Source organism: Staurois parvus, unplaced genomic scaffold, assembly GCF_062004578.1.
Source record: "Staurois parvus isolate SC_StPar_1 unplaced genomic scaffold, SC_StPar_1.0 ptg000385l, whole genome shotgun sequence".
NCBI classification, from domain to species: Eukaryota; Metazoa; Chordata; class Amphibia; order Anura; family Ranidae; genus Staurois; species Staurois parvus.
In genome coordinates, this window is record NW_028318181.1 from 544332 (window position 1) to 571572 (window position 27241).

General features: G+C 39.2%; 1 protein-coding gene across 1 annotated transcript in view; it reads left to right on the top strand.

Annotated features, from left to right (window-relative positions):
- LOC149455885 (unconventional myosin-Vc-like) overlaps positions 1 to 27241 on the top strand; it is a 194037-nt gene that overhangs the window by 147334 nt on the left and 19462 nt on the right. Inside the window, exons 28-38 of the mRNA XM_089685756.1 lie at positions 4217 to 4297; positions 5885 to 6065; positions 7514 to 7607; positions 10127 to 10190; positions 11796 to 11898; positions 14443 to 14530; positions 17510 to 17608; positions 18412 to 18566; positions 22489 to 22578; positions 25534 to 25684; positions 26527 to 26809. Coding sequence (XP_089541882.1) covers positions 4217 to 4297; positions 5885 to 6065; positions 7514 to 7607; positions 10127 to 10190; positions 11796 to 11898; positions 14443 to 14530; positions 17510 to 17608; positions 18412 to 18566; positions 22489 to 22578; positions 25534 to 25684; positions 26527 to 26809 — 1389 coding nt within the window. The remainder of the gene's footprint in view (positions 1 to 4216; positions 4298 to 5884; positions 6066 to 7513; positions 7608 to 10126; positions 10191 to 11795; positions 11899 to 14442; positions 14531 to 17509; positions 17609 to 18411; positions 18567 to 22488; positions 22579 to 25533; positions 25685 to 26526; positions 26810 to 27241) is intronic.

A 27241-nucleotide genomic window follows, 5' to 3' on the forward strand; every position in this document is an offset into this window, starting at 1 on the left:
TGTGTGCTTCAGGTCGTTGTCATGTTGGAAGACCCAGCCACGACCCATCTTCAATGCTCTGACTGAGGGAAGGAGGTTGTTGCTCAAAATCTCACAATAAATGGCCCCATTTATCCTCTACTTAATACAGTGCAGTCGTCCTGTCCCTTCGCAGAAAAGCACCCCCAAAGCATGATGTTACCACCCCCGTGCTTCACAGTAGGGACGGTGTTCTTGGGATGCAACTCATCCTTTTTTTTTCCTCCAAACATGACGAGTGAGGTTTAGACCAAAAAGTTCTACTTTGGTCTCATCTGACCACATGACTTTCTCCCATGCCTCCTCTGGATCATCCAGATGGTCATTGGCAAACTTCAGACGGGCCTGGACATGTGATGACTTGAGCAGGGGAACCTTCCGTGCAATGCATGATTTGAAACCATGACGGCGTAGTGTTCTACCGACAGTGACCTTTGAAACTGTGGTCCCAGCTCTCTTCATGTCATTGACCATCTCCTCCCTTGTAGTTCTGGGCTGATTCCTCACCATTCTTATCATCAGTGATACCCCACGAGGTGAGATCTTGCATGGAGCCCCAGTCCAAGGGAGACTGACAGTCGTCTTTAGCTTCTTCCATTTTCTAACAATTGCTCCAACAGTTGATCTATTTTCACCAAGCTGCTTGGCAATTGCCTCGTAGCCCTTTCCAGCCTTGTGGAGGTCCACAATTTTGTCTCTGGTGTCTTTTGACAGCTCTTTGGTCTTGCCCATGGTAGTAGTTGGTGTCTGACTGACTGTGGGGTGGACAGGTGTCTTTAAAGAGCTCAGACAGGTGCTACTAAGTTAGATTAATGAGTGGAGTAGAGGTGAACTTTTTAAAGGCACAGTAACAGGTCTTTGAGAGCCAGAATTCTTGCTGTTTCTTAGGTGTTCAAATACTTATGTTCAGCAGTGCAAGACAAATAAATTCTTTAAAAATCATACAATGTGATTTCCTGAATATTGTTTTTAAATTCTGTCTCTCAGAGTGGGAATGCACCTACAATGTGAATTTCAGACCCCTCCGTGATTTCTAAGTGGGCGAACTTGCAAAATTGCAGGGTGTTCAAATACTTCTGTTTCTCACTGTATGTACCATTGTGCCCTTCGTCCCACATCCTGTCCAATATAAAAGTGATTTATTTATTTGATGCTTATGTGCCACACTTGGTGTAATATACCACCTAGCCAAACATTTGTAGTTCATTTCTACCACCCTCATATCTACCGCTCCATGTGCTAATCTAAATATTGTATTTTTCTGTTGCTCATCAAACAATATTCCAAGTTCCCTTTCCCATTTCTCCATGTACAAAAGAGGGGTAACTTCTGTGACCGAGAGGTACCATGTTTCCATGTTTTATTTATATTAAATAGTTGTTCTAATGAATTTAAATCCGTCATTGGTCTTAAGGGCTTAGGAACTTTACAACAAAATGTTTTAACTGAAGATATCTTCACTCATTTAACGTAAAGAACAACTCCTTTTTTTATAACTGCTGAAAGGAGCAAATCCCCCCCCCCCCCCATCCATTATATCCTTTAACTGTGCATTCCCTTTTCTTATCCATTTGCCTGAAATATTTTCATTCACTGGAGGGAGGAAATCTATATCTACCAATGGCATCAACATAGAATTAAACTCCCATCCCATTTGTCTGTGAATCATATCCCAAACCCTAATTGCATTTTGTGTATAAGTGCTTGTACCTTCTTCTAACATACGGTATTAATGTGGAATCCATACTATCCAATTGTGTCCCAATTAATGCGTTTTCTATATTCACCAAACTTTTCCTTACTGCATTATATGTCCAATCAAAAATACATGAAATTACACTGAATAATAATGTCTCTTAAGATCAGGCACACCTAACCCCCCTTCTCCTTGTCCTTACATAACACTTCATAGCTTATTCTCGTTTTTTTTTGTTTCCTCAAATATATCTCAGTATCATTTTTTAAATGATTTAAAATAGGCTCCCAGCATATGGAATTTATATAGAATTTTCTGGACAATTATTTTTATCAAATTTATTCGTCCTATCCAGGAAAGTGGCCCTATCGATAATCTTCTAAATTCCTCCATTATCTCATTTATTAGTGGGATATAGTTTATTTTATATAAGTTCTTTAAGGACAAGGTCAATTTTATCCCCACATATTTTCACTCTCTTTCTCTCCATAGGAAGGGAATTTCTTTTTGCAGAATTTTTATTTTCCATTATCGGGACGCTAACATTTAAAATCTCTGATTTTACTGGGTTAATTTTTAAATATGACATCTCTCCATATATTTCATTATTTTCATTAAATTAGGTAATGTCAACCTAGGGTTAGCCACGTAAAACAGCATATCATCCGCATACACTGCCACTTTGTGTTCTATATCCCCTATCCGGACCCCTTTTATATCTACACTGTTTCTTACTGTTGCCAAGAGGGGTTCTAAGGATAGAGCAAACAACAGAGGTGAAAGCAAACACCCCTGCCTTGTCCTGTTATACATCCTGAAAAACTCTGATAATGAACCATTGAACTTTATTGCAGGTGAGGGTTGGCTATAGAGCTTTCCTATCCAGTCTCTCATCTTGGGACCAATTCCCAAAATCTCCAGTGTGTCTAACATAAAGCCCCAATCTACCCTATCAAAAGCCTTCTCTGCATCGATTGACAGGATCAGTACAGGGTTTTTTCTCTCTTGGTTTTCTGTATAAAGAGTAATGATCTTAACCCATTATCTCTTCCCTCCCTCCCGGGAACAAATCCCACTTGATCCAGATGAATCCACTCAGGCATTAGGTCTTTCAACCTCATTGCCAGGACCTTTGCAAATAATTTAGTATCCGTATTTAACAGTCAGAGCGGTAACTAGCACATTGGGTCCCATCTTTTTCCTCTTTTTGTATAAGCATAATATATGCTTGCAATGATTCCTCTCTCATTTTATTCAGAGAGGAATCATAATTTTAATCATAATTAATGCATTCATATATACACTCAGTTTAGGGACTAATTGTTCTTTAAATTTTTTATAATATCTCACTGTATACCTGTCAGGCCCCTGGCTCTTCCCAGGAGCTGTCCCCTTCAATGGCCCTTGGATTTTCTGCTGCGTTATCTGTTTTTGTAAATGTTTTTACTGCTTGGGAGACCATTTATAGCTTCTGTATGGTCTGTTCAGCGTTCTTCCTCCAGCATCAGTACCAAGCTTCGTGACACCTCTATGACACAACCTAGATTTCTCCACTCTTATAGAGAACACTGGACTCATCCCATGGTGGTGGCTTCTTTTAAAAAGCGTCTTTTTTGAGACTGCTTGACCTAACCAACCATTCCCAAGCTGAACCATTTCTTATCTGGTCTTATCAGAACAGGCATTTCTTTGTTATGAGTATAGTTATGAGAGAACCAACACTGCTCAGGTCTGTTTGTTTTTTCAGTATCCCAGCACAGCACCTTATTTCTACAGATTATGCTTACATGACTGCTGACCTTGCAAAGCATGATAGATTGACCTAGGCATCCATTTCTTTGATGACAACTGCATTTCTATAAAAACCACCATTCATAAATGATCCCTGAATGTCAATGTCCAAGAAAACAGCTACAAGCTTCATACAAGGTGGTACACGACCCCCTACTTACTACACAAAAATCTCACCAACAGTTCCAAATCAATGCCAGTGATGTGAAACAAAGGAAGGGACATTTATACATGTTTGGTGGCTTTGCCCTATCCTTCAGCCATACTGGTTGAATGTACACTAAATCATCAGTATCTACTTATGCACTCAGGGATCTAGTTCAGGCATTCACTTACTTTACATACAAAGATGTACTCACCAACTAGTAATCTGTGGCAGAGACAAGGCCCATCTTTAACTTCCAGTCTTTTACATACTGAAGTCCATTCAGACCATTTTGGAGTGCAGATAGGAGACAGGTGAGCCCATTACCTCTGCCACAGCTTGGAAATCCCTAGGGGACTATCCCTCTAATACTACCCCACACTTGCGTTCTATAAATTTTTATTGTTTTTGTGATTACTGTGCCTTTCACGTGAGAAGTATATTTCCACATTCACCTCCTGTTTGTGACGTACTGTATAATGCTAATACTAGATTACATGGAACAATGTTCAATAAAATGGAATAACAAATGCATAACACTATCTATCTACATTCTGTACATGTAGACTTGCCCAAGAAGATTTAGGAAATATAAATGAAGATGGAGAACTTTGGTTTGCGTATGAAGGTTTGAAAAAAGCAACCAGGTGAGACATTCTTGGAACTTTAATGTAGTTTTCATAAAAATTGGCAGAAATGATGACTCCACTATATTGTGCAGTCAGTTTGCAATAGTACTGTCTATTTACTTAGAGCACCTACTGTACATGACTGTAACAGCAAGCCCCTGGAGGAGATGGACATTTTTCAATTTCCTTCTGCTATAAATACAGAGTATCTGTATTCACCTGACCAAGATCGATGATCGTGATAACTAGAAAATATCTTTTTACTGATCGTTTGCCAAACATACAGTATCATTGGATATATGTGGGGGCAGGGTCAAGCTTGACTTTTGAAATAGTCAAACTCTGCATATAATTTTAGTGCTCCGGATCTACTTAGGGCCTTAAAATTATGTTTTTAAGAAAGTATTCTCTGCCAATGGATTTTCTAATCATATGCTCATTTAGAAACGCCAAGTTTGTGAAAGGTGTATTTAACCCCCCCTGGCGGTATTCCCGAGTGTAGCTCGGGGTAAACTTTCAGTACTAAAAGCGATAACCCTGAGCTACACTCGGGAATACACTGCAGCGTTGCTCAGGGATTCCCTCTTCCGCTTACCTTGTCCTTCGCTCCTGCGATGTCCCCCCTGCATCGTCCCCGGCCATCTCCTCTGGCCGATGCCGGCATCTGTCTTCTGGGTTCCATTCCCTGCGACGTCGGGACGAACGGGGGATGGAACCGGCGGGAAATTTAAAAATGGTAAAAAGTGCCATTCACTAAATACACTAAAATCTGATAGTATAACATTACTGTATCAAACCATTTCACATACATTTTGTCCCGAGTGCTTTGTCCTGTGCCCTGCCTGCATTTCTACTGTTCTTTCTGCCTGGAAACTGAGAAACGTCCATGGCGTCCAAAAAGCGCCCCTTTAGGTCAAAAGCGGTTTTAGACCAGCTAGAGAACAGTGATAGTAAATCAGAACCACTTGCAGAATTGAGTGATAATGATTCGTGGGGACATTCGTCATCAGACACTGAACACGATTTTGCGATTTTGCTCAGTGATGTGCACACTTGGCGCTATATTTCAAATTTCAGTGTTTTTGGTTTGATTACATTATTGAATTAAATTTATTATTATTATATTATTTTTTATGATTATTATCTTATAATTTATGATTTCGCATTTCAAATTTTATCATACCCGGGATGTTTACTAGATTCTTGTTCGGACAGATTTCAGTGAGTTATTCCTAAAAATTACAGGCCTACAATAAAAAAGGACATATTTCCATGCAAAAAAAATGTACCGCTTTGAGCACAGAAATACTGACATAATCAGACCGCTAGGGAGGTTAAACAATGGCTACACATGTACTTAACTATTTCTGTTAAAGAGCCAAATAAATGCATTGCAGGTTAGCCTTCTAATATAATACAGGGCTTCAAATGCTGAAAGTAAAGAGTTTTAGGAAACATATGGACCTATTTGAATTCAGGTGTCACAGAAATTTGACAAGTCCATGATGTACAAAGGAGTGCTCTTAGACTTACACTTATATAGGTGGGACCTTTGCATGCCTTTTTTGGAGTATCTGCTTGACGTAATTCATTTTTATTTTGTAGAATCCTAGAAAATCACTTTCAGACACAGAAGGAAAATTACGAAAAGGACATTGAGCTGTTGAACTTTAAAGTAAATCATTTCAGTGATGACATCAAAAATGTTCAAAAGACATTGCAGGAAGAGAAGGACTCAAACGATGCCCTCAGACAAGAGATCATAAGGCTGACATCTGAGAACAAGGTTTGAATGACTAAGAACTTGAAAAATGTAATTTGTTTGTTAGTCCTGTGACATATTATTGAAATTCCCCAAAGCACAGTGTGTATTCTGCAGCAGTGGATGAAAGGGAATGACATAGTGTTGGTATTAAGCGTTATAGTCTTGTAAGTCTTGGTTCACACCTAAGAATTTTGCGGTGTGTTTTGAATTTTGTGGAAACACACTACAGTCCATTTAACATGATATCCTATGTGACACGTTCACATCTCTGTGTTTTCACCCAATACGTTTTTTGGAAAGGGTCAGGGACTTTGTTAAACACAAAATGTTGCGTTTTGGTTCAATAGACTTCAATGGAGACAAATGCAGAAATGCATGTAGTGCGATGTTCATGTGTTTCGCATTTTAATCGGCCCAGCAACAAGTTGGAAACCACCCCCTGCAAAACGCATCAAAAATGCATAAAAAACGCATGTGAACATGCAAAAAAAGCTGCATAAATGGATCAAACGCAAACTGCATAGGTGTGAACCTAGCCTAAATGGTATTTTTCATAATGGTATTATTTGATGTTAACCATTTGCAGCCAGCAGGGGGAGCAGTATGCTTTGAATGATCTTTGTGCAATGTTGTACTATAAATGGACCTGAATATTAGACCACCCCCTTTCCTGTCTCCTAACAGAGATTGAAACATGCAAATTCACACAGGCTGGGCTTTATGATTAGATGTCCAGAATGCCTTGCAAAAAGCACCCTATAAGAGACTTATTTTTTAAAATAAAAAAAAATCTTAAAATAATTATTAAATATGATATAATTAATCACCAACATGAACTAAACACAACAATACGTTCTTTATTATATTTAAAGGAAAACAAATTAGCAAGTAAAAAATAGTATAGTATATACAATTGTGATACAAGTCATATTGTTATTTGAATGTTATTAAAAATGACCTTTCCTTTTCAATCTGCAGCACTGTAATCCTTTGTAAAATGCAATGCAATATGGCAACCTGGGGGCGTTCAGCACACAGATAGCGTACAGAACCCCCCCCCCCCCCCCAGAAATGTCATCTCTGTTTTTCCCAGAAATCTGCAATTACAAGCCAGATTTTGGGCATCCCCTGCAACAAAAATGTCATTGTTGGTGTGATACTCCTAAAGGGAAATCACATCTAAAGGAGTGCAAACCCTGCAGAACCATGCAAGTACAGCAGCTGATTGTTAATTATAAAACCACTCCTATACAGATTCCCTTAGCACATGGACACAGACAAACAAACAGCTATTTCTTTGGAAAAACAAAAGGTAGAAATCTGCAATAAAGTCTATTCAAAACCTTGCAATGTGCATAGATTGCCGAGAGGGGAATGTTTTTTTTCTCAACAAAAACAGAGTTACTCTTTAAAACTATGTTTGTTAAATAGATAATTAAATCACATTGTTTTTGCATTTATCTTTCAAGGCCATAACATCTCTAAATGCTAAAATCTCTGAACTTGAAAAAGAAAATCTGGATCTCCAAGGCTGCCTGTATGAACAGAGCATGAAAATGCCAGGTATCAGTGCATTGGCTGTTATTACATAATTATTTATCATGCTTCCTGTATTTCTATTTGGTCCTCCAGATGCCATTAAATGAAACTCATAGTGGCATAGATATATGGGTTACCACTTCTGGAAATAACCCACCTCCTGTATGGATACCTACCTTTCTTATGCTCTCTGACTGGTCCATTTACCTATCGGAGCCATGAGAAATAACCACTATTTCCAGGTAGATCATGTGTCTTTCTCCCCTTCCCCACAAGATGCTGCACTTGGCACCCCAGCAGCCAATAATAAGGCTGAAGCAATGCCATGTGGCAATGGAGGAAGGCTCCATACTCTGTGTAAGCTCTGACTGTGACCAACCTGATGATTTCATGTAGCTTTGAGGACTAATGGAGCAGCAGGCAAGCACGGGATGTTTTAGTAGAGGAGGAAGCAGGTTATCAAGCCAGTATGTTCGTTTTTCTTAACAGTTCCTAATGTTGCAATAATAAGTGCACACAAAGATTATATAGAGTCTATAATGCTTTGGGTTATACCAGCCAGAGATGAAACAATTCTATGGTCAATATAATGTACTCTTCACTCCTCCCAAGGCCTCCTGCTCTCTAACTCTTCCAGTTTGTCTACTGGACTTCATCCCTCCTCTGGTCTCCTAGAGCCTCACCCATCCTCTGGAACTCCCTACCCCAATCTGTCCGTCTATCTCCTACACTGTCCACCTTTAGTGGAACCTTAAAAATGCATCTCGTTAGGGAAGCCAATCCTGTCTCTACCTAACTCACAACTCACAAAGTTACTACCTTCTGCATCATTTGCCCCTCTATTTCAGATTGTAAGCTTTCACTAGCAGGACCCTCCTAACCCTCTTGTCTTGGATAGTATAGTATCTATATTGTTGCCCTTTAAAACTTTAAGTGGAACTTCACCCAAAAGAGGAAGTTCTGCACTTCATCCTCTTCTCCTTTCCTCTACCATATTTAGAACACTTTTTTTTTACCAGGTTTTGAACCCCCCTGTCTTTACCCGCAGCCTTCTGGGACACATCACAGGTCCCAGGAAGCTGTAGGACCATTCAGAAAGCACAGTGCAGCCAGCTGTGAAGCCACAAGGAGTCACAGCCTGCTTTCCACAGTTAACATGCTGGCACCGGGGACCCGAAGACTAGTGAAAAAACGGCCTGGGTGAGGACAGCACTGGATCCTTGAACAGGTGAGTATTTGTAGCTGCTGACTTTTTATTTTCTAGAACCTGAGTAAAGGTCCTCTATTTTTTTTTTAACAACCTGAGTTGCTCTTTATTGAACATATCAATGGTACCATCACAGAAGATTCAATTCAAAACATAGAAGTAGTATATAAAAGCATACATGTTGCAAGCATGTATGGGTATAGAGCGATCCCCTCCAAATTGGTTCATAGAGCACAATGAAGAAAAATGAAAGATGCTCATTGTGCCACCTATGGCTGCCAGATCTTGTCATATTTCATAGAACAATTCCTATTGATATGTCAATTTATTTATAGGCAGCACTGCATTAATTGCAGATTCCCATGATGCCAGTGGGGGGGGGGGTCCACCTGCAAAGTATTTCCTTCTTAGCATAATACAGTAAATATAAAACTAGCTGTTTCATATACCTGGGTCTCTGTTCATCATCCTGTATCCCCAAGAGAGCCAATTCAGATGAGCATGGTAGATGAGTATTGATTAGGTCAAACGCCTCCGCCCAGAACTGTGCTACCCTAGGACACGACCACAATATGTGAAAGAAGGTGCCTACAAATGTATGACACCTGGTGCAGTCTGGGGATCTCTGGGGGTAAATTCTGTGCAACCTCTGAGGCTTATAGTACACCCTATGCAGGAACTTTGTTTGAATTAACTTGTCACTTGAGGAGATAACCAGTTTAGAATTATCTTCAAGGCTCTCCTCCCAGGACTGCCTGTCCAGGGCCAGGATGTCAGCCCTCCATTGTTCCCAGAATTTATCCATCTTGGGGGAACCCACCCTGAGGAAAGCTGAGTATAGTGCTGAAAGCGACTTAGGAAGGGACTCTTGTGAGAGCAGGTCCTCTGAGTTGGGTCAGTCACCAGAATAAGTGGTTCAGGAAATTGGGGAAAAGCTCTTCTTTAAGAAAAAACATTGGCTGGAATTAGGCTTTAAGGCTCATTCCTTTGTACTCAGCATTCCAAGATGTTCAGCACAACTAGATGATAGCACCTCTCCTGTCAGTGTCAGTTTTATCCCTGTGACATTGTTTATATACATTGTTTGTATCTCAGCGGTTGTGAAATGATAGCTTTTGACATTTTATGGGACAGACATGAACCTAGCTACACCCAGTCTGCAGGTTTACGATTATAACGCAATGCTCTTTGACAGCAGAAAATATAAGAATATCCGTGTATTCCATAATATGTTGACTTTGTGCACAGCTTATGACATACTTTCTGCAGTGACACAGCTATTTTTTTCCCGTGTGTTGTTATTCACTTATGTTATATAATGTTTTAAATATTGCAGACAAAGGAGACAAAATTTTTAACCGTAAACATCACTACCTGGAAGAGGAGGAAATGCCAGAAAAGTAAGTGATTGTGTCACCATCCCTCTGCCTTTCATCTACATACCACCGCTGCATATCTGTCCACTTACTAATCTAACCACCGTGCAAATACAACTAGGAAACGATAATAACTGCACATGACTTCCACAGCCTTGCCAAGGAATATTTCATAAAAGTGTTTAGAGAAAATAATTTACAGGAAGACATTTATTAGGCAAGTCAGAAAATTCGGCACACATATACTGCAAATCAGGCTGCCTCTCATTTAGCAAAGCATACAGCAAACACTCTGCAGAGGTGTAAGAATGTTAAAAATCGAACTATGTCAGAAAAATATCCATTCATCCGACATACAGTGCATTCATAAAGTATTCAGACCCCTTTCACTTTTTTCTATTTTGTTATGTTGCAGACTGATACTACAGTTGTTTAAATTCTTTTTTTTTTCTCATTAATCTTCACTTAGTACCCCATAATCACAAAGTGAAAACAGGATTTTAGAATTGTTTGCAAATGTATGAAAAAAAAAATTGAAATATCACATTTGCAAAATAGTGTTTTGCAAACTCCAAGCGGGCTTTCATAATTTTTGTACTGATGTACTGTATACATTTAGGATTTGGACAACTGAATACATGTCACAGAATTTAGCGAAGTAAGTGTGTGGGATTCTTCACAAAATAAATTTACTGATTCTAAGATTGTTCGGATTAATAGGAGTAGGAGACTAGAAATAATGGAGATACAATGGAGATACAATGGAGATACAATGTGGAATTTCATATATAACTTTAAAATTTGACCATAGTTACTCTTTACACCTTACTTTTCCTACCTCATGGACATATGAATTCATTTTATGACATCCAGAGAAATGAACATATTATACATAGAAATTAGCATATGTGCACAAAGTTTGTTTTAAGGTATTTTTAATATATTTTTAAAGCAGGAAGGAAAATGTAGTACAATGCATTTTTTTCTGTTTGCCAGTGAGTTGCAATATGCTGCAGATTTTATTCTTGAGTCCATTTTTCACCCAGATGTCAATTGCATACAGATGAAATATGCTGAGTCCAGTTTTATCATGATCAAATCTTATGACATCTATTGGTTTTTATCCATGTCTTCTGTGCAGGGTGGATAAAAATCGATGATTTAAAAAAAAAATAATAATTTAAAAGATCAGATTTTTTCATTTAAATCTTATTTTTTTTAATTTAAATCGTATTTTTAACATTTTTATCAAATTTATTCTGATATCGCTGTTTTACTAACCTGATAGCTTTTTATTCTAAAAATGAAACCTTCATTTGGTTTGCAAATATTCAACTTTCTAACTACCAGCAAGAATGAGTCTGATTCCTTACATTTAAAGAGCACCTGTCATTTTGGATCCATCATGGCATCCACTCACCTGCCGCATCGCCAGTCGTCCTATTAAAGTGAATGAGACTGTCAGTGAGTGAACAGCGGGTCAGAGGAGGAGCTGCTGCGGAAGGGAGATGCTCTTTAAAAACTTGATTTAAATCAAATCCATCCTGCTTCTTTTTTTTTTTTGTTTCTGTTATGTGTATTGTATACAGTCTATTATTGCCAGTAACACCAGTCTCCTCTCTCTATTAGACTTCACAAGAAGCGGACAGAGCAACGTCAAAATGAAGAACCTGACGGTAAAATTCAAGAAGATGGCATTCTCTTAAAAGAGCAAAATGAAATGAACAGTCAGGTAAATGATAAAGACTCAATTCACAAAGGGATAACACCTTTGTACAGCGACTTATTTGTGTATTTTAAGACTCACATTTTATGTTCAGTTCAGCATGTGAGAGACGAATTTACCACACTGGTTAACAGTACTTTGTCCTGTGGCATCCCTCAGCATTTTCAGCCCCCCCTTCCCCCCAGACCATGTAAAGTGGACTGGAATTGTCAGTCAAGGATCCAATCTGAATAAAAACAGTTGAACTTTATTCAAAAGGCACTTACATTTGAATACTCCACAAACAACATCCTGATTAGGTGCAGTGAGCAAAGACAAATCAGTGGAGCCGGCAATCACTGTAGGGAGTGGGGAGAAACCCGCTGGAGATGGAGATGCATGGCATCTCTCCAAGCCCTATTGCCGAATAACCAGGGTGGATGACAGGTGGACGGGCCACAATGCGTTTCTGAGGCTCCGCCTCCTTTATCAAGCAGGCCAACCCCAGTTGGATAGATCTACAGCTTGGAAGTTCCTCTGATGATCTCTTCTTTCTGCTGCTACTGCCGTTCTGCTTTCTTTGTCACATGACAAGTCCTCTCTGTGTAATAAGCCCTTGCATAACACTTCTACTGGTGTAACTGTTTATGATGACCGGTCATCATAAACAGCTCCAAGGCCAAGACACCACTGTAAGCTCTGATGATCAGCAATAAGCAGTTACACCGGTAGGAAACGTGTCCTCCTTTTGATGAGATCAGCCCTTATAAATGGAATTATTGAAAGATGTCATGCAAGGGACTATTACGCAAAGAGGACCTGTCATGTGACGAAGAAAGCAGAACAGCAGTAGCAGCAGGAAGAAGAGATCACCAGAGGAACTTCCAAGCTGTGGATCTATCCACCAGGGCCATGCAGGAAGAAGAGATCACCAGAGGAACTTCCAAGCTGTGGATCTATCCAGCAGGGCAGTGCAGGAAGAAGAGATCACCAGAGGAACTTCCAAGCTGTGGATCTATCCAGCAGGGCCGTGCAGGAAAAAGAGATCACCAAAGGAACTTCCAAGCTGTGGATCTATCCAGCAGGGCCATGCAGGAAAAAGAGATCACCAGAGGAACTTCCAAGCTGTGGATCTATCCAGCAGGGCCGTGCAGGAAGAAGAGATCACCAGAGGAACTTCCAAGCTGTGATCTATCCAGCAGGGCCGTGCAGGAAGAAGAGATCACAGAGAAACTTCCAAGCTGTGGATCTATCCAGCAGGGCCGTGCAGGAAGAAGAGATCACCAGAGGAACTTCCAAGCTGTGGACCTATCCAGCAGGGCCGTGCAGGAAAAAGAGATCACCAGAGGAACTTCCAAGCTGTGGATCTATCCAGCAGGGCAGTGCAGGAAGAAGAGATCACCAGAGGAACTTCCAAGCTGTGATCTATCCAGCAGGGCCGTGCAGGAAGAAGAGATCACCAGAGGAACTTCCAAGCTGTGGACCTATCCAGCAGGGCCGTGCAGGAAAAAGAGATCACCAGAGGAACTTCCAAGCTGTGGATCTATCCAGCAGGACCATGCAGGAAGAAGAGATCACCAAAGGAACTTCCAAGCTGTGGATCTATCCAGCAGGGGCAGACCTTCTTGATAAATTAGGCAAAACTAAGTTTTGGATATAGACTACAGAGGAATTAGAACTCTTGTCAGCTTATATTGCTGCCTGTGCCCCCGTTAAGGAGGTTCACCCTCGCTATTTGTTATGTTTACCATTATCATTGAAAGTGAAAGTAGAAGAAAATTCCAAGTTTTGGGTTGTCCCCAAAAAGGTAATAAAGGGGTAATATTCCAATGAGAACTAGTTCTGTTGACTTGGGGGTCCCCAAGGAATTCCCTTAAATTGCAGGGATTTCCACTCGCTTCCTGTTTGGCTATGGGACAAGAAGTGAAAGGAAATCTCCACAATGGGACACAGATGACGAAAAAAATCTGATGGGTTATAGCCCTCCTTTGCTCTATACGAAATGAAAAAACAAAGTTTTGCCTATAGTTCTACTCTAATCATAGGGGCCTGAAGAGCAGCATTGACTGATGCTTTCACATGTACACATTCATACTAGGACCGTCTAAGGCATGTTTCAAGCTAAAACAACCAGAAACTGAGCTACATGTAGAGGGAAAAAATATAAGAACACCTAACCTGATGATATATACTGTATGTCTTTAAGATAATTCTTATATTAAGAAATGTAATAAAATACTTTAGTGGTGTAATTCTGTGCAAACCATTCTGTTCTTTAAATACGGTGCTGTTAGATATCAAGATGTAGTGCAGGAGTGGATTCATAGCCAAGTACAAGTCCAAAATGAGCTCCTAACTGTGTAATAAATGCACCGTTGCTGAAGGAAAAAAAAGAAGAAAGGGTTACATTACATTTGGATTTATTTATATTTGTTATATTGGAATTTATATTATATTATGTTATATTTAGTTTTATTTTCGACATTTTAGCATATAATTTGGTTAATATTGTATTGCATTGTCAACTGAATTAGATTTTGATTCATTTTTTTTTTTTTTACTTTTACATAGGACTTTGAAGAACAAGTGGATAAAAAGGATAGGATTATCAAGAAACTCCAAGATCAGATCAGAGCTCTCACAAAAACCATGGAAGTTGGTGAGTGTATTGTATGAAGACATCCTGTTTGCACTATGACAACAAAAGTTCACTGTACCACATTGCCTGGGTTTCAAGATTCTCTAAAACCTCTAAGATGACCTTTACAATTTGTAATAGGATCACAGTCTGCTTGACATACATTTTGTTTACTTACCATCGATTGTTCATATGTTGTACATAGAAACATTAAGTGCCCTAAAGCATCACATTTTCTGCTCAGGCAAGAGTTAGAAAATCTTAGACAAGCTGCAGTAGAGTAATTGTGTCTCTAAGAACATCAACACACAATGATCTCATACAAAAGTTGGACAAGCTAGGACTTAACCCTTGAGTGGTTCAGAGGATATGCAGTTGGCTGAAGGATAGATACCAGAGTGTGGTTGTAAATGGTGTTCATTCAGAACAGAGACCAGTCAATCGTGGTTTACCACAGGGTTCTGTACTAGGTCCTGTTCTATTGAATCTATATATAAGTGATATAACTAAAGATTTGTTGGGTAAGGAATGTCATTTTGCTGATGACACAAAGTTGTGTAATAGGGTTGATATCCCTGGAGGTGTCTGTAACATGGAACATGATTTGGCATTGCTAGAAGATTGGACAAAGCAGTGGAAGCTGCAGTTCAATGTTTTTAAATGAAAAAATAATGCTCCTAGGGAAAAAGAATCCCTTGAGAGAGTACAATATTATGGGTACAGTGTTGGCCAGCACTACAAAGGACAAAGATTTAGGCTTACTGATTTCATATGATTGAAAAATGAGCAGTGTGGCCAAGCAGTGGGGAAAAGAGAATAAAATTCTAGAATGCAGCACTAGAGGGGTCACCAGCAGGAGAAAAGAGGTCCTGATTCCTCCATATACAGTGAAGAGAATAAGTATTTGATCCCCTGCTGATTTTGAATATTTGCCCACTCACAAAGAAATGATCAGTCTAAAAATCGAATGGTAGGTGTATTGTAACACTGAGAGACAGAATAGCAACAAAAAATTCAAAAGAAATGCATGTCTAACAAATGATGCACTGATTTCCATGTTCATGAGGGAAATAAGTATTTGATCCTCTATCATTCAGCAGGATTTCTGGCTAAAAGGTGTCTTTCATACAGGTAACAAGCTGAGATTAGAAGCAGTCTCTTAAAGGGAGTGCTGCTAATCTCATTGCGTTACCTGTATAAAAGACACTTGTCCACAGGAGCAATCAAACCATCAGATTCCAAACTCTCCACCATGGTAGAGATCAAAGAGCTGGTAACACACTACACCGACAAGGATTGAAATCCTGCAGTGTCTGCAAAGTCCCTCTGCTCAAGAAAGCACATGTCCAGGCCTGTCTGAAGTTTGCCACTGAACATCTGAATGATGCAGAGAAGGACTGGTTGAAAGTGTTGTGGTCAGATGAGACCAAAATCGAGCTCTTTGGCATCAACTCAGCTCGCTGTGTTTGGAGAAGGAGGAATGCTGCCTACGTCCCCAAGAACACCATCCCAACTGTCAAACATGGTGGTGAAAACATTCTGCTTTGGGGGTGTTTTTCTGCTAAGTTGCCTAGCCAGTCTCCAGACCTTAATCCAATTGAAAAGGCAGCTGTGGAGGCAGCTGAAAGTTCGAGTTGCCAAACGTTAGCCACCAGACCTTAATGACTTGGAGAGGATCTGTCAAGAGGAGTGGGCCAAAATCCCTCCTGAGATGTGTGGAAACCTGGCCAACTACAGGAAACGTCTGACCTCTGTGATTGCCAACAAGGGATTTGCCGCCAAGTACTAAGTCATGTTTTGTGAAGAGGATCAAATACTTATTTCCCTCATGAACATGCAAATCAGTGAATAATTTGTTAGACATGCATTTCTTTTGAATTTTTTGTTGCTATTCTGTCTCTCAGTGTTACAATACACCTACTATTCGAATTTTAGACTGATCATTTCTTTGTGAGTGGGAAAACATTCAAAATCAGCAGGGCATCAAATACTTATTTCCTTCACTGTAGATCTTTAGAGAGGCCTCATTTAGAATACTGTGTACCATTCTGGAGACTTCAATTACAAAAAGATATTGATAAGATAGAACAAGCCCGGACGGAGATGGGTAACAAAAATGGTGAAAGGTCTGAAGAATAAAACATATCAAGAATGACTTCAGTAACTTAATATGTACAGTCTTAAGGAAAAAAAAAGGAAAGCAGAGACATGAATGAAACGTTTAAAAACATTAAGGGGATGAAAAAGGTTCAGAGGGGCAGGATTTTCAGTATGAAACCAAAATCAAGAACATGGGGACATGACCTCAGATTAACTGGAGGAAAGTTCAAAACTAATCTTAGAAAGTATTATTTTACCAAAGGGCAACTGTGATGCATATGTAGCCTTCTTCTCTTTTCTGTGTAGGATATCCCAGTGCCTTACGTCTTCCAGCTTTGTGCAGTAGCAGGCACTTGCTGGTCAGAAATACTTGTTACCAATACCTTAGAAACCCAAGCAAGCACTGCTCCCAAAAATAGGCCTATTCATATAGAGACCTGTAAACAGGTCTAGCCATATGCGGTATGGCTAAATAAAAATTCTGGAAACACAGCAACAGAACTCAACACTTAATACATTCTGCACAATATGATTCATCCCTTGATAGAAAGTAATGATTTTGCTGCTGTCTCCTTCCACTTCCTCCCCAATACCCAGTTGGGATTGTTAATTCCCATTCTCTCTCAACCCTTCCCACTCCCTTGTTCTCCTTCCAGTCATCTCCCCCTATTTGCAGCTATTACCTTTGCCTCTACATCCTCCTGTGTAGATTTGGTGAAGGGGCATAGTGATACTGGTCATATTCCCTCTTCCTTCCAACCTCTGTAAATAGGTTGCAATGAATGAATGGGGCTAAATAAGATTCTCGCCTTGATTTATAACTCAAACAGTTGTGTCCATGTAAAGAAACCAGCATAGTAGGGACATCTAATGACAGCTAACTAATGTGATTTTTCTCAGAAAACCAAACGAGTGTGCCAAGTGTTTTTAAAGATTATTTGGGAATGCTGGAGTTTTCATCAGAAGAAGAAACAAAGCTTATAACCAGTCTTATCCTGGGTATGTATAATCATTGTTTTGTTCCAACATCAACAGAAAGGTCTTGAGGGAGTGTTAAGTAAACAGCTTTTTATCTGTACTAAAGCATTGCAACAAATAATGTAACATTGCTAATGTCTAGCTTGGGTTGATCTAAGACCACAAGAATGAACCACACAAAGCCAGCTGGGCTTGAGCATGACCCGACTATATTTAAAACACTTGACCATAAACACATTCAGCAAATCATACAGGTACAAATATTTGCCTCCAGAATATATAGGGGACAACAGAAGTGGTCACATGTTGACCATATACAGGCAGATACTGTCACTGTATAGCTTAAATATCCACCTAGCCTGTCCAAAAGTATGGGCACTCTATATAGGAATTATAAAAGGGTAGGGTTGTATCATGTGTCCCATAGGTTATCCTACAAGAAATGTTTGATTTGGTAAATATCTTCTTATTAAAAATTGTATCTAAAAAAAGCTGATTTGTTACTGCCTATATAGTGTATTTTTCGATCTTATAGGTATGTTCAAATGTTTCTTTAATTATTTCCACAATAACACAAAACATAGATTAGTATTACTGTGCAGTTAATATTCATGCCATATAATACCAGCATATCTGACTTAGTGCAGTATATGCAAGTAACAGATTAGGGTGTGGAGGGTTCTATAATATATATATATATATATATATATATATATATATATATATATATATATATTGTTGTAGTTGTAGGGTTTCTTGACTTGCGATGCATATATGTATTTGTATGCTTTGTGTAATATGAATTTTTTACTGTATTATGACAGATCTGAAGCCACGGGGAGTTGTAGTGAATATGATCCCAGGATTACCCGCTCACATCCTATTTATGTGTGTTAGATTTACTGATTACATTAATGATGCAGACAGGATCAAATCTCTGATGAATGTTTCAATTAATGGCATTAAACAAGTTATTAAGGTAAGGTTAAACCTTTTCTAATTTTACAGAAGCCTGCAAGTTGACATTTCTTAATGTAAAGGAAGATGTATGGAGTCTTGGTTTTCACAATGTGCATTTTCCCTTAGAAGGCCTATTCTGACATACAACACAGTTGTGTGCAAATGTTTGGATACCCTGGTGGAATTCATGAAATTTAGGCATTGATATTGAAAATATGACTGATCATGCCAAAAAACTTTTTTTTTTAAGGATAGTGATCATATGAAGCCAATTATTATCACATAGTTATTTGGGTCCTTTTTAAATCATTATAACAGAAATCACTCAAATAGTCATGATCAAAAGTTTACATACCCTGGAATGTTTGCCCTTGGTACAGACACACAAGGTGACACACACAGGTTAAAATGGCAATTAAAGATCAATTTCACACATCTATGTTTTTTTTAAATTGCAACTCCTGTCTGTGTATAAATAGGCAATGAATTTGTTAGCTCTTATGTGAATGCACTGAGCAGCCTAGATATTGAGCCATTGGGGGCAGAAAAGAACTGTCAAAAGAGCTGTGTAACAAGGTAATGGAACTTTATAAAGATGAAAAAGGATATAAAAAGATATCTAAAGCCTTGAATATGCCAGTCAATACTGTTCAATCTCTTATTAAGAAGTGGAAAATTTGGGGATCTTTTGATACCAAGCTAAGGTCAGGTAGACCAAAAAAGAGTGCAGCCACAACTGCCAGAAGAATTGTTCGGGAAACAAAGAAAAACCCACAGGCAACCTCAGGGAAAAACAGGCTGCTATGGGAAAAGACAGTGTGGTTGTTTCACAATATGACGATACTTGAACAAAAATGAGGTGCATGGTCAAGCTGCCAAAATGAAACCTTTACTACTCCAATACCACAAAATAGCCCAGTTACAATACGCCTGGCAACACCTTGACATGCCTTACAGCTTCTGACACATTGTAATCTGGAGTGACGAGACCAAAGTAGTGCTATGTTTGGAGAGGGGTCAACAAGGCATATAGTGACAAGAATACCATCCCCACTGTGAAGCATTGAGGTGGCTTACTGATGTTTTGGGGGGGTGTGAGCTCTGAAGACATGAGGAATCTTGTGAAAATTGATGGCGAGATGAATGCAGCATGTGATCAGACAATACTAGCAGACAATTTGCAGTCTTCTGCACAAAAGCAGCACGACAGTGACCCTAAGCACAAGGCCTAGTTGACACTCCAGTGGTTACAGTAGAACAAGGTAAAGGTTCTGGAGTGGCCATCACAGTCTAATGACCTTAATATCATCGAGCCAATCTGGGGAGATCTCAAATGTGCGGTTCATGGAAGATGACCAGAGACTCTGAATGACCTGGAGACATTTTGCCAAGACGTATGGGCATCTATACCACCTGCAAGAATTCAAGGCCTCATAAACAACTATTACAAAAGACCGCATGCTATCATTGATGCTAAAGGCAGCAATACTCAGTATTGACAACTAAGGGTATGCAGACTTTTGAACAGGGATCATTTAATTTGTTTATTTGTTGTCATGTTTTGTTTTAGAATTGTGCCATCCTGTTATGATCTACAGTTGAATATGAATCCCATAAGAAATGTGCTTTGCCTCCTCACTCATGTTTTCTTTAAAAATGGTACGGTACATACTGTATATTACCAATTCTACAAGGGTATGCAAACTTTTTAGCACAACTGTACATATGATATCTCATACAACACTTCATGCCTGTGCAGACCTCTACTTTCTAGCAGTCAATATGTCATACCAAAGGTATCCATTTTGGAACATTTAGTATGTCTGTCTGCACTCCACTCAGAATTAGGGATGAACTTGGGTTTGACCGAAAGGCAGTTGTGCTGGGGCAATAAGCTTCAGATAGACGAGGATTCCCTGTTCAACAGCTCCAAATACATAAAGGAATGGGGATGCTCGTGACATCATGGATCTGATAAGAAAAGAATCCACCACCTATGTACCACATCCGGAATTGCTTAGATTCGACAAACAAATAAGAATTGATTCAGCCTTTAATGGTACAAATAAGATTACACTACAATTTAAAAACTGTATATATCACTTTTTTACATCTTGTAGAATACAAATGGATCACCATGATCCTAAAAACTAATATACCCACATTATTAATAACATCTCCTGCTGAGTAGCAGATTATACTGTCAAATATCATATACAATCAAGGCCTACCTAATAAAGTGTGCAATAAACAAATGTCATATGGCCTTGTGATGATGGATCCTTTTAAGTCAAAATCTTAAGCCCATATAAGCCTATACTTTGCCAGGACTGAGAAGTAGCCTTTTAATTTGAGTGTGCACATGCCATTGGGGATTTTATGGGAGATCAGTCCTATAATACACCAAGCCCGTCATCAATACACTTGGATAACTTACCATCTTGGGCAACAAAATATTGTAAACAGGTTTATTGAGGAATGGGTTAATGTAAGATACCATAGTGGAAGATGCCCTGACATTGGATGTAGATACACGTGGCATAAATTAGGCATCTTACCTTCAGCCCAAGTTGTGTTTGGGTCTGCTATCGTCTGGATTCACCCTTTGGTCCCAGTGTCCGCTCTGTTGCTGGCTGCCAGTTTAGTAGGTAACACACTGCAATTATCATTATCTCCTTTTTTGATCCTCAGTTGGTCCTGAAGAAGCTTTATGAGAAACTCCTTGACTTAAGATGATCCATCATTACAAGGCCATACATTTGTTTATTGCACACTATATTGTGTATGCTAATTGACAGTATTCCCTGGTAGTCAGGAGGAGATGATATTATTGATGTGGGTATATGTGTTTTTAGGATCATGGTGATTCATTTGTATTTTACAAGATGTAATAAAGTGATAGAATTTTTAAATTCTAGCGTAACCTCATTTGTACCAGTAAAGTCCAAATTTACACATCATTGATCTAATATGGGTACAGAGCCATATTATGTCAACAGATTTAGCCTAATATAGCCATGTGGCCATATTAGGTCAGTTATGTCATGAGCATCCCAGTTGCTTTATGAACATGCATCTGCGAGGTAGCAAATCCCATGCTCGCTGGCCTGGCACTGAAAGCTGCCTTCCAGGGTGTGGACCAAACCCAAGCTCATCCCTCCTCCGAGCATCCACAGAAAAGTATGAGGCAGAAGGATCTTGCCACCAAACTAACCTGACCGCCAGGTCTGGTCACACAACGGAGGTTTTTAAATGTGCGGTGTTGCTTATTTTAAATGTATTTATTTAAAAAATGTAAAAGAGAATACAAAAATATAATGTATATCCAATTAATAAAAATGTACTACTATCCTCCAACTTGTATTAAGAGTTACAACATTGTCATAGCACCGCCATTAGTCTGGAGTATTCTGATCATGTTATTTATGGCTAATGAATTAGAAAAGACACACGAATCATAGTTAAGCTGAAATAAAGAATACAGTTCTAGAAGAACACAGTTGATACATTTAGGAGTATCCAAATTATTCCCGGAAGTGAAGTCAAATGAAACTCCACCAGTATAGTCACATTAGAGTTATAGAACCTGTTATCTCTCCAAGCACTAGGAGATCCACAAAAGGATCCCAGCTTCCAGTGGGAGTCACTGTCCTCAAAACATATCAAAACGTACGCACATTCTGAGCTTAATGGAAAAACCCCAAAATTATTATTATTATCGCTGTATTTAATCAAGATATATCCTGAGAACATGACATGCATGTCTTTGCAGACTTCAAATCATTGCAATAAAAAGATGACTCATAATGAAACAAGAACTCCTCCTGTTGTGTTTTTTATTGAGCACATACTAAGATCTTATAATATAATCAAGTCTCTGTGAATTTATTACACAGAAATCTGCTTTCCTTACTATTGACTTCTGTATTTATTTTACTTAGGAACATGCAGATGATTTTGAAATGCTGTCCTTCTGGCTGTCTAATGTACATCATTTCCTTAACTGTTTGAAGCAATACAGTGGAGAAGAGGTAGGTGGTTTCTCAAATCTACCGTATGTTCATAAAATCTGAATGCTTGAAGAGCGATGTGGTTTCAGATGACCCCCTTCTCACTGTATAGTTCAGTGCTCTTATCTCAGCCCAACTGTTACTTTCTAGACACCTGCCGTTGTCACAGGGGACTTGTACTTTTCACGTCTACTTTTCTTTCTTTTCAGAGACTAGAATTTCTTTGCAGACAGTAAAGTCAATGTGATATTAAACCCTACTTTTTTTGCAAATTTGTTTCTGATCTATAACATTAACCTTAACCAGCAAGCCTAACCTGATGTTTGAAAGTTCTGCCTTTGCTGTAGTTTTTTGTTGTTTGTGAAGCACCTCCACCTATCTTCTGTCATAAGGTGCCTACTATCCCGCACCGATGCCTGCACACGCACAGGAATCCCAACAGCTGAGGACACCGAAGCTCCACCTCTGCTCCACCTCCCCATAGTCGGCATTGACAGAGGCTCCGGCTACAGCAAAAGAAAGTCAGCCTCTTGTGTGCACTGATTGACAGCAGATCCAGAGATGGTAACAGCAGCTCCACCTCTACATTGCCTCCTCTCTAAGGCTGGCAGGTGGGAAACGTCATGTCAGAGGTGGGGAACAGTCTGTCTGGGAGGTGGAGCAGAGAGGTATTTTCTTCAGCTGACGAGGCATGTGATCATCCCATGTCAGATGATGTTTACGAGTGAAGAAGAATGCATGCGCATTAGTGCAAAGACTGCTGGGACATGCAGTCCTGAAAGCTGGGTTACATGATACCTGGGAGCACACTCCTCAGTTAGAATTTATTTCAATTCACTGTCACAATTGCAGAGGATACAGCCCATAAGAGGAAAAAATATGTGATATAAAAAATAATAATAAATAAAAATTCAAATTAATAATCAAAAAGTCCAAATAAATTCTTCTTTGAACAATCCTTCTTTCTGTGACCACCAGGTGCAACTACCACTGAAATAGGTGCACTATTCATCCACCCAATTTCAGTGGTAGTTGCACATGGTGGTCACAGAAAGAAGGATTGTTCAAAGAAGAATTTTATTTGCACTTTTTTATTATTAATTTTTATTTTTTATTATTATTTTGTATCGCTCCTTCTGGTTTATGGATTTGTTTCCAATTTTTTCACTTTAAATGTATTTCACTTTAATATGTGATTATTACTGTGTAGTGCAGCACTGATATTATATATACGCATTTATTTTTCTAAATTGCCCACTAATTGAGACATGGTCTTGTGCACTAGCAGCTACACATTATTAAAAGAAAATCAGGGATTTATGCTTAGTGTAATAGATCTAATTAATTTAAATTTATATGAGGCTTTAGAACCACTTCAAAGCAAATTAAATCAAATCTTTCGCTTTAATGCAGGTCATTATGCTGCCTATATATTTTGTAAAAACTTTTTCAGAAATAGTTTTTTACTTGCTTCCTTGTATTCTCAAACCTTACTTTAAAAGTAACTGAGTGTCTCTGTCCACTCCCTCCTATATACATGTATAAAGGTGGACATACACTATACAGTCTGATTGTACAATCTCTGTACAATTTTCTTTAGATTTACCAAAACTATGTAATATAAGGACCCACCTATCTATCCATTCACTCTGTATCCAATCAGGCAGGCCCTTGCACTACCTCAGGGGTGTCCAACCTGCAGTCCCAGAGAGTTTAGCATGGAGGAATGCTGGGGATGCTGTTCAAACATAGCAAACCTGGCACATTGGCAAGCCTACATTGACAAGCCAGGCAGGAAACATAGTTGATGGGTGCAGGGTGTGTGCTAATGAGGTCAACTGGTGGACTCCTTCCTGTGTCTTAACAGTTTTCACATCTCACATTTCAAAGTCATGAACTTTTCTATGGAACATAACAGGGCTAAGGTAAGGCCTTGTTCTAAAAATAATAGAAAGCTTTTATTTTTCCGCAACAGAGGCACATTAAAGGTATATTGGTACACAGGGGATCTGGAATTTAGAAATAAATAAATAAAAAGTGAGCTTATCCTTTAAATATATATATATATATTACCCAATCAAGTAGTTTTGCTACATTGTATGTGTTCCTTTGCAATTTTTAGTATTTTGATGGTGCTGGTTTGTCCTGGAGTTTCAGTGGGATACACTTAATATGTAAAAGAGACACATAAATAACACAGTTCCAAAGGTCTCATGTTCATAATACAAAACTATAAAGATTTGACAGTGTAAGACACTGGAAGAAAATTGGAGTTTGATTTGAAGTCTTTAAAGCTGAACTCCAGGTATGATCTATGGCATATTTACATTGGTCCAGCTTGACCATGATTTTCTGGGTCCTGTGTGGAGCAGCATCCCTTCTGCACCACAGCAGTCACTCATTTGAAGTTGCCACCATAGAACACACCATATTTTTTTGAATTAATATTTGAATGAAGGTCTTGAATGAAGTTCGCTGCTTGTACAAGGTGGAGAGGAGGAACATTGGTGTCATGATCTCCACCTTTTTCAATCAGAGGATTGAAAAATACAATGGCAGCAGTTCCAAGGGAGTGAGCCCCTGTGGTCATTGTGCAGAGGGAAAGCCACTTGGCCCAAGACCTGAAAGATTGCGCCTATCGCTACAGTAGCGTCGACTACTACAGTGATTGTCATCATCCCCAGCAGCCCCTCAGGTATGTGATATACATACTTACATTGGTCCAAGCTGGACCAATTTAAGTATACAAGAAAGATCATACCTGTAGTTCAGCTTTAGGCCTTCAGCCAAATATAGTTTCACTTAGACACACAAATGTAAAAGGGGACTGTGCTATAGAGTTTCTGTGAGTAATGTAGCACTACTGAGAGTGAAACGTACTGTCCACATTCCCACTCACTGACACCCATGTCACTATCCTTTCTGTTTTCATTCTGTAATTTCTACCAATAATGCTCATGTGTTTTCATTTTGCAGGAGTTCATGAAATACAATGTGCCACTTCAGAATAAGAACTGTCTGAAGAATTTTGATTTATCAGAATATAGGCAGATTATCAGTGATCTGGCTATTCGTGTCTATGATCAGTTCATTACAGTGATGGAGAACAATCTCCAGCCAATGATAGGTAAGGCTGCATTATGAAAGTGTATATCATTTACGGTGGCAAATACTGACTGCAAAGAGAAATGCTACATATAGGTGTAGTAAAAAAAACTCTGTATGGAGGAAAGTGCATTAACCCATTGCAACCAAAGAGACTTCTTTTTACTAAGGTCAAGCCAGTTCAAGGTGGAATCGTATGGTTTGCTGTGCTAACATCTGAAAGCTGTGTGACAGGGCAGCTGAGGATGAATGTAGGCTTTAAGTCATTGCTGGGATAATCTCATGGCATTGTCATACTGTGCTCTCTAGGCTGACCTCACTAAGTAGAATTAGGAGCCTCCCTTTGCTTGTGGAAAGTTACAAATAATCCACTCTGCAAGCCAACAACCTGTAAAGGCCTTTAGATTGCTCACCATGACCATTGAAGTGCTTGTGAAGACTTACAAAGAATGCACTCTCAAGCACGAGGGACTCATGGAGTCTCTTAGATTGCTCACCATGGTCATGGGTGTGCTTGTGAAGACTTACAAAGAATCCACGAAGCAAGCACAAGATGAGCTTCTGCAGTCCCTTGGTTTGCTCACAATGACTATGGGGTGTTTGTGAAGATTTACAAAAAATCTACTTGCAAGTACATGGGGAGCTTGATGAGTCCTTTAGATTGCTCCCGGTGGCCTTTGGACTGGTATTGGGCTTGGGCATATTTTAGATGTATTAGTACAGGAGCAGCTGGACCCCCTGAGTGCTTGGTGCTACAGTGGCTACTCATCTCTCATCAGATGGGCTTCAGCAATGGTGGGAAGTGATTGTAATGTTAATAAGTATTTGTGCAGTTAAATACTGTCTGATGATGCATTATTGCAGTGCCCGGGATGTTGGAATATGAAAGCCTTCATGGAATATCAGTCGCAAAACCCACAGGATTCCGTAAGCGCTCATCTAGCATCGATGACACAGATGCATATACCATGACTTCCATTCTCCAGCAGCTGAGTTATTTTTATACCACCATGTGTCAGCATGGCATGGACCCTGAACTTCAGAAACAAACTGTGAAGCAACTTTTCTTCCTGATTTCCACTGTCACACTAAATAGCCTTTTCCTGCGTAAGGACATGTGTTCTTGTAGAAAAGGAATGCAGATAAGGTATGGACATTAATCAGAGGTAAGGATATAAGCTTGGCTTAAGAAGGCATTATTAGCAACAAACTATGATCTTCTTTATGGAGGACACTATGAAACCATTCATTTATAATGTACTATTTTTTATATTTTAATATACTATGCAGAATTTAATGGTAAAAGTGCTACTATGAGCAGCTAAGTTAGTTTTTGGAGAAACTGCACAGATGCCTCCCACCTTATACATTGTGAATAAGAATGTCACAATGTGTTTGAATAGCAATTGGAAGGGAAAGTTCTTACATGTTTACCAAGGGCAGTTCATTTTTCTTGCACCAGTTTGGCACAGAAACAGCAGAGATTTTGTGTTGAGCACTACTGGTGCAGATAATATATTCAGCTTTAGGGAGTGTTAGGAATTCATTTAGAGTTAGATCAGGGGTCTCCAAACTTTCT